A 14,024-nucleotide genomic window follows, 5' to 3' on the forward strand; every position below is an offset into this window, starting at 1 on the left:
GCTCACCCCTTGGCTGCAAATTTCCACCCCAAACCGCCTGGTCCGGCCGGGCTCGAAACTCAAGCCCTCCAGGCGGCGCGGATGAGATGTACACGGAAACAGTCACGGGAGGAGCAGGTCCCTTGCCATTGCTGAAAGCCTCAGGAAAAAAGGCGTGAAGCTACCCGTTGAGGCCGCTCGAGCTCCGAGCTCCGACGCCCCGCCCACTTCCCCACCGCCGCACCCCCCCCCAGGCACCGCCTCCTCTTCCCTCCCCCGCAGGTCCGGAAGGAAGTCGCTGCAACAGGTGAGAGAGCAGAGCCGGAAGTCCCGCCCTCCTAGAACGGTGGACGGGATCCCGTAACGGTCATTCCAAGGAGGTGGGCGGATTCGCTGCGAGACGTGGTTTTTTGGGGTGGTGAGTTCTCTGCTGCTCGAGCTCCCTAGGGCGAGGCCAGCCTGCGGGCGCCAGGACTCGGCACCAGACCCCCTTCCCCCAGTTTGTTGAGTTTCATGACCCTTTCCTCCCGTCAGCGCCGAAGGGAACCCGGTCGCAGGCGGGCGAGAGGCCAGCTTGCGGGTGGGTCCCGGCGGGCGAGCGTGTTGGAGGCTGGAGCCGGCGGTTCTGACTCTGCGCGTCTCGGGCTCCCCTACGGCGTGTCTAGTAGCTCTGCGGGCGCCGCCGGGTCCCGTCGCCGCGTGCGCTTCCTTGTGGAGCGTCTGGTGTGCAGGCCGCCTTCTGCATGGGCGCGGCCGCCCGCTTACAGGTGGGGAGCCGGGCTCGAGAGGCCGGAGCGGGTACTCCCGGGACGGGACTGAGAGCCGTCCCCGGCGGGTCCAGTGTCATCGCGTGGGGGATGAGCTCTGCCGGCGTCTGTTTGGAACTGGGTGATTTCGGTGGCGCCGTCAAATCCCAAGGCGGAATTGTAGAAAGGGGGGTGGGCAGGGAGGACGGACGGTGTCAGTGCCCCGCCGTCTCCGAGACGAGGTCCTGGTTCACACCTGGTGTTACTTTGGTCAACAGCCTGGGCCCACGAGGGATGGCAGCCCCGTCCATGAAAGAAAGACAGGCGTGCTGGGGAGCCCGGGACGAGTACTGGAAGTGTTTGGACGAAAAGGCAGAGGACGCGTCCAAGTGCGAGCAGTTGAGAAGCGCCTTCGAGTCCAGGTGTCCCCAGCAGTGGGTAAGGCACACTCGACGGGTGCCGGTCACGGGGAGACGGCGCCGAGCTGAGAGGGTGTGCGGTGGGCTGAGGGAGGAAGCAGGCGGAGGCACGGGGGATCCAGTTTGTAGGGCAGCAGAGAAGGCCCTGCCCGGTAATCCAGACTTGGTTAATGTTCCTAGGTCAGGCCGGCGTTTGGGAAAGGTCACTGGACACTTTAAAGATCACTGAAAACAAACCTATAAATGAGAACCAGAAATTCCAACCCACTGAATTGGTAGATTCCTCCAGGATCCTAAGAACACTGTTCAGTGTGGGGCAGGGGTTGGCAAATTCGCAGGCCTGGAGCCTCTCTCAGAAATGAAGCACTCTCTGTTGTGCCCCCCAAATCATGGGCTCATGTACCCAAACTGTTACGACACCGGATAGAAGTAGGAGGATGTTCCCATGATAGCTGCTGCCCCAGATGCCTCCCTGACTGCTGTCCTGCTGTGTGCTGCCTGTCCCTGATCTGGGAGTGGGCTGGAAAAGGGAGCTAACCATGAGGTCAGTAAATTGTCCAGGCTCGAGTGCTCGACACTCCTGCATCTGTAACCTTTCAGAGGGTGGTTTGCTCGCATTTTCTGGAAGAGTCAGGGCATTGAAGTAACTTGCTCAGTATTGGTCAGCATGTGGCAGGACGGTAATTCTAAGTCAGGCCTCGCTGGTTGGTGGAAGATTGTCATTGCTGCTGCCATGCTGCTGGGCAATGTACACCAAATAGCTGTGAGAACGGCTCATCTTAGGTGGCTTAGGGTCTCCCTGTCACACCTCACATTTTTGGATGAGGTGCCGGAGACCAGCAGGAGAGGGGCGGTCCTGCTGGAGGGCTGGGCTGGGCGCGACTGCAGTCAGGAGAACGTGCTTTAGATGAACTTTTCATCTGTAAAACCAGCATAATGCGGCCTTCCTTGTGGGATTCCTATGAAGACTCCGTGTCTAACTTGACATATAAATAGAAACATGATCAATGTGGGGTTTTGTGATCGGACTGTTTAATGATTTAGGCAAAAACCTGTAGACATCCTGGTTTTCCCAGCGCTAAGAACAACTCCTGGTTAAGAGAAATATAGAGCTTGGTCTGTCTCACACCTGCGTTCTTGAGGATTCTGGTTCCTTTGCTGCCTGTGCTGTCCCCTTCTTACTGGGCTCTCTGGCCCTGCAGTCATAGAGAGCAGGGTGCAGCAGAGAACAGGGCCGGAGCTCTGGTGGCCAGGGTGTTGGTGGGTTCTGTTCTCATCCACCCCCCCCCCCGCCCCTGGATTTTCTCAGGAGAATTTTGTCCCTTTGAGACCTTTTGACAGCCTTGTCATGATTTTCCACTCAGGTGACACGTCATAATCACGTGGAGAGGTTTTTGAAGAGTTCTGTCCCAGACCTCCCCTCAGATTCACTGAAGGAGAGTCTAGAAATAGAACCCGAGCCTTTGACACAGCTCTGGCTCTACAGGTGATTCCGATAACCATGGTGGGGAATCCGTCTTAGCCCCTTTGGAAAGTCACGCTTCTGTACTGCTTTATCCTCTCTCTTTCCCTCTCCTCACAGACCCACTACTTTCTCTCCAGTCCGGTGATTAGCAGACTCTCCCACTCCCCTTCTTTCCCGCAGCTTCTGCTCTCTGCATCATAAAGGGTTTTTTTCTGCCCCTTCAGCTCCCACCGGGACCCTGGCTGAATGCCACACTCTCCAGGTTACTGTGTCCTGCTCACAGCTCACATACTGAGTATATGCTCAGAGCTCTTCAGACATGCCCTCCACCTCCACTGTTATCACAAGAGCTGTCCCCTAGTTTTGCAGACAAAGACACGGGTGCATTGAAATGAAGTCACCTGTAAGGACAGAGCCAGGATTTGACCTCGGGAGTGTGAGTCTGGACACCATGCTTTTCCCTTCTCCACATCCTCCTTCCTCCTTCCATGAAAATAGCCTGCACAAGTCTCATGGTGTTCTAGAAACTTGGTCATAACTGTAGTCTATTTCAATACAAAAGCCCTATCTCCTTGGGTGCCCTATGACCCCCCCTCCCACCCCCAGCTGTGCTCCTGCTTGTCTAGCAGCCGTGCCTGTTGGAGAGGTTTCCTGTGCTGCCATGGATGCCAGTGCGCTTCTAGGCTGTTCGCTCTCCCAAGGCAATCTGTTCTCAGGTGTTGAAGCCTCGTCCACAGCTCCAGCTTGGCCATTTCTCCAGCTCCAGAGGCACCCGTTGAGCTGTCGCAATAGGTTTAGACGGTCAAAGGACCAACCTTGACCTCTGCATGGACAAGACTGAACTCTTCCCCGTCTCATACCCAGCAGGCCTCTCCTCCCATGCTCCTAACCCCAGTGAAAGGCACCAGCATGAACACAGCCCCAGAGCTTCAGCCTTCACTGTGGGACCTACCGGAGGAGCATCCTCAGGAGGGAAGTGGGGACAGCACAACAGCCCTGCGGCGGGGGCAGGTCCCGTGTGTTTAAGGAATAGCGAGGAGAGAGTAGCAGACATTCGGGTCAGAGAGGTGATGGGAGGCTGGGGCGGTGGGGTTTACTGAGGGCTACGGGAAGCCACTGGAGAGCTTGGAGTTCGGCAGGAAGGAGAGTTGTGAAGGTACGAGAGGGAGTCTGAAAGGGTGGTGGGCTCAGTGGGTTGTCAGCGTCAGGGTCTTATAAAGAGAAAGGGAAGAGGTGGTTGGTGGGGGGTTGGAGAATGGGCTGCTCAGAATTGGGATTATGGAAAAGGCGTACCGCTTTGATCCTGGGGGTAAGACCAGTTGGAGGACAAGCTCACTGAAGAGGTCAGGGAGCCACCCAAGCATCAGGACAGGAGTCCTGGTGGAGAAGGGCACAGGCTGCAGAGCTCCAGGCGACACCAGCAAAGGAGGGGTGGGGGTGCCGTGGCAGAATACTCCAGTTGGCTTCTGCAGCATTTGACAGCGTTAAGTGTTAACACTGTGTCCTGCAGTGCCGTCCTCCTTCAGCCTGCCCCCTCCTCACCTGTGTGCTCGGCTCGGGGATTGCCTTTGAAGTGTTACCGTAGCCATCAACTAGGAACGGAAAGATTTTTCCAAATCCATGTGAGAAGGTGGGGAGCTACATGGGGGAAGGGGGTCAGAAGAGGAGGTATCGTCTGGGTCCATTCTGTATGAGGCATCTTTCATTAGCTTTAATTTTCAGTCTTGGGAATACTTGTGTGTCTGTTTTACACAGTAGGACCTAAGGCTTGGGTGAGATAATTTAAGATCAGCTGAGCAGTAAAGCAATAAATTCAGATTTGTTATGTAATAAGTAACGCCACACAACTAAAATGCCAGGTGTCACCGGAATGAATTACTCTTCTTGGCACTTTGCTGCTTTTATGGTGCTCAGCGGCCTAACCTGTGTGACGGGCCGACTATGTAAGTCTGACGGCGCATGGCTGAGGAGGGAGCAGGGCTGAGAGCCATCCTTCATCCCAGCATCATCCAAGAGACTGATCCCAGTATCGATTTCAGAAGCTGTGTTTTGTATTAACTGTGGCCGTGTTTTCAGATCCCAGCATTGTGGCGTTCGCATTCCTGTCCTGCGTCTCCTGTACGGGCATGGAAGATGTTAGCACCCCAGTGCAGCCCCCTCAGTGAGTGCTCGTGGGCTCCTGAGCCTGGACAGGGAGAGCGTGTGCCTCGTGCTGAGGATCCCCGACTGCTCCCCTGGGGGGAAGGCTGGGCTGGAGTGCGGTTCAGGCAGAGAGGCTGGGAAGCACAGCGTTCCGGAACTAAGCACTCCTGGGACCCGGAGCAGCTCTTGACGGCTGGCTTTTCTGGGGCCAGTGGCAGATTGAGAGAGGACAAATGGGCAGAGATTAAGCCAAGAATGGCCTTGTTTGTCTCGCTGAGGAGTTTGGAGGTTGACCTTACAGTCTGTAGGGATGCCTGGAAAGATCTTCCAGCCAGGGACATGACTGGATTTGGGTTTTGAAAAGATAGTACTTGGCCACAGCATGACTGATAGATTAAGGAGGGGAGAGAAGCCAGTTCCAGTCCTGGTACAGTAATCCAGGTGAGAACGGAGGGCTGTGGTGTAGTGAGGAAGAGGGAGTGGGACTGAAATGTTTAGGTGGACATGGTGCGGTCACTGAAGGAAGTATTAGACGAGAAAACGGTCGCAGGGGAGCTTGGTTTGGGTTTGCTAGTAGGACATCTACACCGAATTGTCAGGCAGGCAGGTGGACATGTGACAGGATCGTCACAAAGATCTGGTAACACTGGGTATCTTTTATGCAGAGCACCCCCCCCCTGGGGGGGGTAAATCTGTAATCTCGTAACCATGGAGACTGCGCCTCAGAGGAGCTGTGGGTGTCCACCAGGTATAGGAAGGGAGTCATCCGAGGATTCAGGTGCAGGGGGCACGGTGGAAGTTAGGTAAAATGAAATATCTTTGTGCTTTGATGAGCTCAGAGCAGGGCTGCATATAAACAGGTCATCGTTGGCTCTGGACTCAGAGGGGACCCAGGGTCCGATTTTCTTAAAGATGAATGTCACATTCAGAAATCTGTTATTTGAGCTGCTGCTCCTGGGATGGAAATCAAGGCTGCTGCTCTGTGTTAGATGCCTGAGAGCCTCCAGGCAAAGGCAGGATGTTTCATTTTTATAGCTATAACCTCCGAAATCAAATTTCTGATAGTCTGTGGTTTTAGAGGACAAGGCTTTCTGGTCAGTAAGACAGCTGCAGTCACTCGGGGGGACTGTGAGGACATTCCGTGGCTGTTGTATCCCTGGGAGAAGTGTTAACTCTGTCCTCTCACGCCAGCTAGACTCAGACATGTACATGGATCCTGGTCTACTTTTCACTTAGGATTTAATTCTTAAGTTATGCAGGGGAGCCTAAGAAAAGCTTTTAACAAAACAACTAGTGTTTTTTTTTTTTTTTTTATCCTGACAGTGAAAATGTGTGGTGTTCTGCCTTCACCTTGTCTGCAAAGCAGCTCAGATACAGACACTGTGACAGTTTTGTTTGTGACCTTGATTTTCTACTCTAATTTTACTGTTTCAGGATATGGGGCTTTATGATACTTAAATTCCTTATGGGAAGAGAAGGATATAAATAAGATGAAGTCTTTAATTGAAGTTTTATCATCCACTCATTTATAGTTTTTTAAACGTAACTTTTAAACATTTGTCACAAATACGTGTTTCTGGATCAGATGAACTTGATCATGGCTGATGAACTACAAAACTTATTGAATGTACAGTTGATAAAAAAACTTGTACAATGTCTTTAAATCATGAAGTTTTATGGCCTGCGTACTCTGAGCCCACACGGCAAGATTCACATGTCCGAGTCCAGGGACATTTCTCAAGGAGAAGGTTCATAGGTTTCTTGAGTTCTCAACAGGATCTGTAACCCAGAAGGGCTGGGGCTCACTGGTCTGCTCCGTCTCTGGAGACTCTTACATGTCGTACACCTTGACCCTGTGATTCTAGAATACAGTCACTTACTCAACTTATGTTGAATAATTTGTTACATTTAAATCTGTGGTTTTAAGCTGCAAAACTTGCCCTTATTTCAAACACTTTTTTCTCAACAGATAAAATATTTTGATAAAAGAAGAGACTACTTAAAGTTCAAAGAAAAATTTGAAGCAGGACAGTTCCAGCCTTCAAAAACGACGGCACAGTCCTAGGCTGCTCCTGAACTTTTCAGAAGGTTTGAAGTTATTCTGTCTGAACTTGCAAAAATGCTCCCCTGACTATGGGACAGTAGTGGTTTGAATCATGTAAATGGCACGACTCATTCCCATAAACCACTCTTTAAAATGATCAAATAACAGAGATTCCATCATTCAGACTATAAAGAATTGAAATGCTTAGTTTTAATTTCATAAGAAAGCTATATTTTAAGAAAAATTAAAGCCTATTATAAAAACCTATGGTTTTTTTTGTTCTGTCTTGTTTTGGTCGGAGCAGCAGGCGACAGTCTGAACACAGGCGGACCTTGGAGGCATTGTAGGTTCGGCTCCAGACCGCTGCAACACAGCAAACAGCACAATTAAGCGAGTCTGATTTCTCCTTGTACATAAAAGTTACGTGTGCTGTACTGAAGTCTTAAGTGTGCAGTAGCATTATGTCTAAAAGTGACATACATACCTTAAAACAAATGCTACCCCTCATCTGCACGTTCGGCGAGCTGGACTTGTGTTGGTGGAGGGTCTTGTCGGGGGCTGCTCAGGCTGGGTGCCTGTGGCCTTTCCTTAAAGTAACGACGTTTGCCACGGGTTGACTCTTCCTTTCCCAAGCGATTTCTCCGAATACCTTACGCTCTTCGACAGCATTTTGTCCACAGAACTTGTTTCAGAACTGGAGTCCATCTTCTCAAACCTGCTGCTGCTTTACCAGCTAAGCTTATGTCGTATTCTAAATCCTTTGCTGACATTTCGGCAGTCTTCGCGAGGTCCTCACCGGGAGCAGATTCCATCTCAAGAAACCGCTTTCTTTGCTCTTCCTTGAGGAACAACTCCTCGTCCCTTCAGCTTCATCACAAGATCATAGCAACCCAGTCCCATCTTTAGGCTCCACTTCTGGTTCCGGTTCACTTGCTGTTTCTGCCACATCCACAGGGACCGCCTCTGCTGAAGTCCTGAACTCCTCAAAGTCATGCGTGGGGGCTGAATCCACTGCTTGCAAAGTCCTGTTCGTGTTGGTTATTTCCACTTCCCGTAAGTCAGGCATGTTCTTGATGGTACCTACAGTGGCGAATCCTTTCCGGGCTTGCTTTGCCCAGACGCATCAGAGGCGTCACTTTCTCTGACAACTCTGGTTTTACAAGATGTATTTCTTAAGGTCGACATGTGTCCCTGATCCATGGGCTGCAGACGGATGTTGTGGCGGCAGGAATGAAAACAACAATCTGGCTGTCCATCTTCAGGGCTTGTGGCTAAGCAGGTACATCGCCAACAAACAGTAGTATTTTGAAAGGAAAAAAATTTTTTTTTTTTTGAGGAGGAGGTCTCAATAGTGGGCTTAAAATATTCTGTACACCGTGGTAAGATGTGCCGTCTCCCAGGCTTCGCTGTTCCATTTCTACAGCAGAGGCTCTGATTTAAAGTCACCAGCTGTGTTGGCTCCTCAACAGACAGGCAGCCTGTCCTTTGAGGCCGCACAGTGACTTCTCTCTCTGGCTGTCAGAGTCTCGGATGGCGTCTTCTTCCAAGACAAGGCTGTTTCCTTCCTTTGCTACATTGAAAGTCTGTTCAGTGTAGCCACCCTCATTGATTAGCTTAGTAGATCTGGATAATTAGCTGCTTCACCTTCCACTTTGATGTTAAGGAGACGGCTTCTTTCCTTACGCCTCATGAACCAACCCTCTGCTAGCTTCCGCCTTCTCCTCTGTAGCTTCCTTACCTCTTTCAGCCTTCTTGAAATTGAAGAATTAGGGCCTTGCTCTGGATTAGGCTTTGGCTTCAGGGAATGTTGTAGCTGGTTTGATTTATCCAGACCACTAAAATGTTCTCCCTATCGGTAATAACTGTTTTACTTTCTTATCATGCATGTGTTCAGAGGACTCGCACTTTTTTTTTTTTAAAGTTTTTATTAGAAAAAGAGCACAAGTGGAGGGAGGGAGAGGGCAAAACATCTCCCCGCTGAGCAAGGAGCCCAGCATGGGGCCGATCCCACTGGGATCATGACCTGAGCCGCAGGCAGACGCCTGACTGATTGAGCCACCCAGGTGCCCCATGGGAATAGCATTTTAAATTTCCTTCCAGAATTTTTCTTTGCATTCAGAATTTGGCTGTGTGGCAAAAAAGACCTGGCTTTTGGCCTGTCTTGGTTTTTGATGTGTCTGCCTGACTAAACCCAATCATTTCTCATTTAAAGTGAGATGTAGGGCTCTTCCTTTCACTTGGAAGCCACTGTAGGGTTATTAGTTGGCCTAATGTCATTGTTTTGTCTCGGGGAATAGGGAGGTTGGAGGACAGGAAGAGAGAGAAGGAACGGTACTGGTTAGTGGAACAGTCTAGGACACACAGCATTTATCAGGTGGGTTTGCCATCTATGTGGGCACAGTTCAAGGTGCCCCAAAACAATGACAGTCGTAACATCAAAGATCACAGATCACCATGAACTTACATAGTAATGTAGATAGACGTTTGAAATATCACTGAGAACTACTAAACTGTGAGACACACACACGGTGAGCCAGTGGTCCCAAAAAACTGACAAGCTCCTAGAACTAACTGAATCTTAGATGGCAAGAAACAAGGTCAGTATACAAAAGAAAAGCCTATTCCTGTATTCTAGCAAGGAATAATTAGAACTTAAAATAAGAAATGAACTAAATTTATAGTAGCACTAAAAAAATAAAATGAATATTTGGTGTAAGTCCATGTATAGGACCTATATCTGACAACTACAAAGCCATAAAATACTTAAAAGTCAGAGAGGATCTAATTAGATATACTGTAGTCAAGGATTCGAGAAATCACTTTTTTGAAAAGATTTTATTTATTTATATGGGGGAGAGGCAGAAGGAGAAGCAGGCTCCTCGGTGGAGCCTGATGCAGGCTGTGATCCCTGGACCCCAAGATTATCACCTGAGCCACACAGATACCCTTTAATATTCTTAATAAACCGTTAAGTTCTCCCAGTTTGTTAAACACAACCCCCAAATCCCAACAAGCTTTTTTTGTGTAGACACTATTGTCAGGCTGATTCTAAAATTTACATGGAGGGGCGCCTGGGTGGCTCAGTGGGTTAAAGCCTCTGCCTTCGGCTCAGGTCATGATCCCAGAGTCCTGGGATCGAGTCCCACATCCCACTCTCTGCTCAGTGGGGAGCCTGCTTCTACCTCTCTCTCTCTGCCTGCCTCTCTGCCTACTTGTGATTTCTGTCTGTCAAATAGTAAAATTTAAAAAAAAATTTGCATGGAAAGGCAAAGGCCCTATAATTGCCAAAACAATCTTTTTTTAAAAAAGAATAGACTTACAGGATTCGTAGTATATGATTTCAAGGCTTATTCTAAAGGAACAGTAATCAAAACTATAGTATTGGCAAAAGGACTGATACCTAGTTCAGGGGAACAGAAAACAGAGTCCAGAAATACACCCACATGAATAGTTCGCTGAGTTTGAACAGAGTTGCAAAGGCAACTTAGTGGAGAAAGAATCCTCTTTTCAACAGTGGTGCTGGGTGCTGGGAAGTGCACGTGCATGCGTGACAAAATGAAGCCTAACACACCACACACCTTATTAAAGACAAACTCAAAATGGATCATAGAACTAAATAAAATATAAAACTAAAACTTCTGGAAAAAAATACAGAGGAGTTCTGCATTTTAGGTTGGAAAACATTAACTTTTAGATCATGACATCAAAAGTGTAATCCATAAAGGAAAAGTTTTGTAAAAGCTGAACTTTATAGAAACTAAAAATATTTTCTCTGTGAAAGATATTAAGAAAATGAAAAGATAAATTACACACTGGGAGAAAATATTCACAAATTACTTATCATAAAGAACTTGTATCCGGAATAAAGAATTCTTACAACTCTAAAAAAGTAAATCACCTCAGCTTTAAGAAAATGGATAAATTGGAGCACCTGGGTGGCTCAGTGGGTTAAGCCTCTGCCTTCAGCTCAGGTCATGATCCCAGGGTCCTAGGATCGAGCCCCACATCAGGCTCCCTGCTCAGTGGAGAATCTGCTTCTCCCCCTCCCTCCACCCCCTTGCCTGCTTCTCATGCTCACGCGTGTGCTCTCTCAAATAAAATCTTTAAAACCAAAATAGGCCAGCTTAATTTAAAAAGCTGGCAGTACCAAGTGCTGATGGGGCTGCAGAGCAGCAGAAGCACATACTCACTGCTGGTGAGAATGCAAAACAAGAGGACTTGTTTTGGGACACGAGCCAACCATCCACACTGACTTCTTACAAAGTTAAGCTTATGCTTCCCTTATGACCCAGCAGTCGCACTCCCGGGCATTCCAGCAAACGAGCGGCAGACAAAACCCATGTTGATGGCAGCTTCACTTACAATTGCCAAAGGCTGGAAACAACCCAGATTCCTACAACAGAGGGAAAAGCAGGTCCATCTCTGCAATGGCATACTACTGAGCACTGAGAAGGGAATAACCTCATGAGTCCTGTGGCAGCACGGAGGGACCTTCTGTGCGCTTTTCTGCGTGTAAGAAGCCAGACCCAAAAGGTGATGTATCCTGTGCTTCCATTTACAGGATCCTGGGAAAGGCAAAATTAGTACAGAAAACAGGTCAGTGGTTGGGAATGGGGAGAGGCGTCAACCACGAAGGGGTCACACCAAGGGCTTTTAGGCATTGAGATGGTCTGCTGTGGCACTGTGGTGGTGGATTCATGAGTAAGCACTCCCCAGAACCCCAAGAACTGGACACGTAGGTGACGGGCTGTACGCATGGTAAAGTCAGGTCAATGAGGATTTCGGAGGGGTTTCTTGTTTAGAATGTATTCTGTGGTAAGTGAATCTAACTGTATTATAAATATAGGACATTCCTCACTAGAAGGGGTGGATAAGAAAGGAGCTGACCTAAATAACTTTGAAAAATGGTGTTCTGACAGGATCCTGTCAGGCTGAAGACAAAAAGAACTTACAAAAATGCTAAACTTCACATAGTTCTGGTTTAGCAGCTCTCAAAGTACACTAATGAGAAGCATGTTTAAGTCAGAAAAAGCAGTTAGAAATAAGTGAGTGTCAGGATTAACTTTGTGGAGCCAACTGGTGCCCGAGGCCTCTAAGAATTCACATTCACCTTCACGTCTAGACACTGTGTGTGTCCACACATGTGGTGTAGACACTGAATTCCCTAGCTCCAGCCACCGAAAGGGCCACCCGTGCTCCTTGCAGAACTGTTGGATTCTAGAACAACTGGAGTGGAGAAAATGAAAGCGCCTGGAGCACCACGAGCTGCCAGAGAAAAAGGACGTTCTAAAAGAGAAATGGAAGAATGGAGCAGGTCAGAAGGACATAAGCCAACCATGCACACCGATCTGAACAAATGAGTCAATCTGGGACTGGTGTTCCACACAAATGGAGAAGTGAGGGAAACAGACCGTCACCGTGAGGACACCGCAGGCAACACACTGCAGAGGACTAGACTGAGTGGGCAACTCGCTCAACAGAAAGTTCCCCGCAGAGCCTCCAAGTTGCTCTCCCACAATACTTACTAATTACCGTCGCAGTTTCAACAGCTGCTCCCGTGTCTGGTCATCCTCCGTCCAAGAGGTGAAGCTTATATTCTACCTGGAGTGTGGGCAAGGCGTAGTGACCCAGCTTCTCACAGAGCACGGAGAGCGAGAAGCAGAACTTCACTGAGAAAACGAGGTGAATGGTGCCTTCGACAATCAGGGGAGTAGCTCATGCTGAGATGTGATGACAAGGGCACGTCAGCACTGCGGGGTCCTTCCAAAAACCCAGCGCTCGTTCTGACCACGAGAAAACACCAGACAAACCCAGATCACAAGATGTTCACAAAATACCCAGTACTTCCCGAAAGTCATCAAAGACAAGGAAAGACGAAGACTCTGTCAGAGATCGCAAGAGACTGAGGAGACCTGACTGCCTAACGCAATGCAGCGTCCTGGAACAGAACGAGAAATCCCAGTGGAGGTCGGAGTGGTGGTCTGCAGCTTAGCGAACAGCACCATTACCAGTGTTCATTTCCCAGTTCTGCTACGGGTCCACGGTTCTGTAAGATCCTAGTGGAGGGGCCTGGGGGAAGGGCATAGGCAGACTATACGCTATCTTTGCAACTCTTCTGCAAAACAAAAATGATTAAAGCTACAGAAGAAAAAACATACTGGCAACAGATTCTGAAATTCAAATATTAAAAAGGACCCACACATGATTGAAGTTCATTGCTAGATGGGGATAAATGGTCCCCATTCAATACTGAAGTCAAAGCAATATCAAACAAAAACACCCGCAGGACAATAGAAATAGTAAACGAGCCTGACCGGGCTCCATTCTCCCTCTTGGTGATGACCCGTAACAATAATTCACTGCCTTTGGGTTGATGTTGACGTCTGTCGGAATACAGACCATTACTAACCGTTATCTGAACTCTGAGCAAAGGGAGTGTAGGGAAGTTTTCCAAAAACTTCCTATGAATGATAATGGCCTATTCTGTGGCTTTAAAAGGAAATTCAAACCTATTGTCTGAGCATCATGGAAAGGGAAGCTCCCTCAACAGCTGGCCAGGCCGGTCTCCTCTCTGGGAATAAGTCGGTAAGAAACAGCAAAGAGGCTGAGGACTCCTCTCCCCGCGGGCAGGACCTCTGCTTCCACCCACCACGGCTCCTGGAGAGGGAAGCGTGTGGTGTTCACAGGTGACAGCTGCTGAAATTCTGCCTTACTTCCATCACGGTCCACATTTCTGAAAGAAATTCTCTTCTTAAAATACACTGTTTTATTTCCACAAGTGCTTAAAATATTTTATTAAAGAAGCAATGCAGTTTAGCTAAAAATATTTATTTAAGGGTAAACATATATTCAAGGCACATGAAAAGTTTTGGCATTAATTTGGCAAGAAAAAGAAATACAAATTATCCTGGTAAATTTTTGAGTTGATTTCATTAGTACAGTCTTTAAAACAAGGTTTCAAGAGCACCGATAACTCATCTCAGATAAGGCACGAAGTTCACGACTCGGCATCCCCATGCCTGAGCAGCTGCTGTCTGGTGTACTCCCAGATGAGCAGAGCCCCACTCACATGGACGTTCAGCGAGCGGATAATGCCCTGCTGAGGAATTTCCACACAAACATCCAATTGTTGGATCAGATTTGCTGGAATTCCCTCACGTTCATTTCTGGTGAGGAAAAATGGAAGAAGAAAGGTTAGTTTTCTTGTAATAAACACATTTTTCTCTCTC

The 14,024-nt window shown here is 48.6% G+C and overlaps 2 protein-coding genes across 5 annotated transcripts in view; one reads left to right on the top strand and one right to left on the bottom strand.

Moving 5' to 3' along the window:
* The first annotated feature begins 306 nt into the window (after positions 1–306).
* LOC123954926 (cytochrome c oxidase assembly factor 6 homolog) lies at positions 307–7,024 on the top strand. The gene is made up of 3 exons (XM_046026281.1): positions 307–397; positions 1,004–1,163; positions 6,721–7,024. The coding sequence occupies exons 2-3, from the start codon at positions 1,020–1,022 to the stop codon at positions 6,814–6,816; spliced, it is 240 nt and encodes a 79-aa protein (XP_045882237.1). The 5' UTR covers positions 307–397; positions 1,004–1,019; the 3' UTR covers positions 6,817–7,024.
* Positions 7,025–10,617: 3,593 nt separating this feature from the next.
* Positions 10,618–14,024, bottom strand: part of TARBP1 (TAR (HIV-1) RNA binding protein 1) — an 84,953-nt gene continuing 81,546 nt past the window's right edge. For 3 of the 4 annotated variants that reach the window (XM_046026276.1, XM_046026277.1, XM_046026275.1), the window contains exon 30: positions 10,618–13,961. In XM_046026276.1, the coding sequence (XP_045882232.1) occupies positions 13,793–13,961 (169 nt within the window). In that variant the 3' untranslated portion in view covers positions 10,618–13,792. The remainder of the gene's footprint in view (positions 13,962–14,024) is intronic. The other variant, XR_006821190.1, reaches the window with a different exon arrangement.

The sequence above is a fragment of the Meles meles genome, chromosome 13 (assembly GCF_922984935.1).
Source record: "Meles meles chromosome 13, mMelMel3.1 paternal haplotype, whole genome shotgun sequence".
Taxonomy (NCBI): domain Eukaryota; kingdom Metazoa; phylum Chordata; class Mammalia; order Carnivora; family Mustelidae; genus Meles; species Meles meles.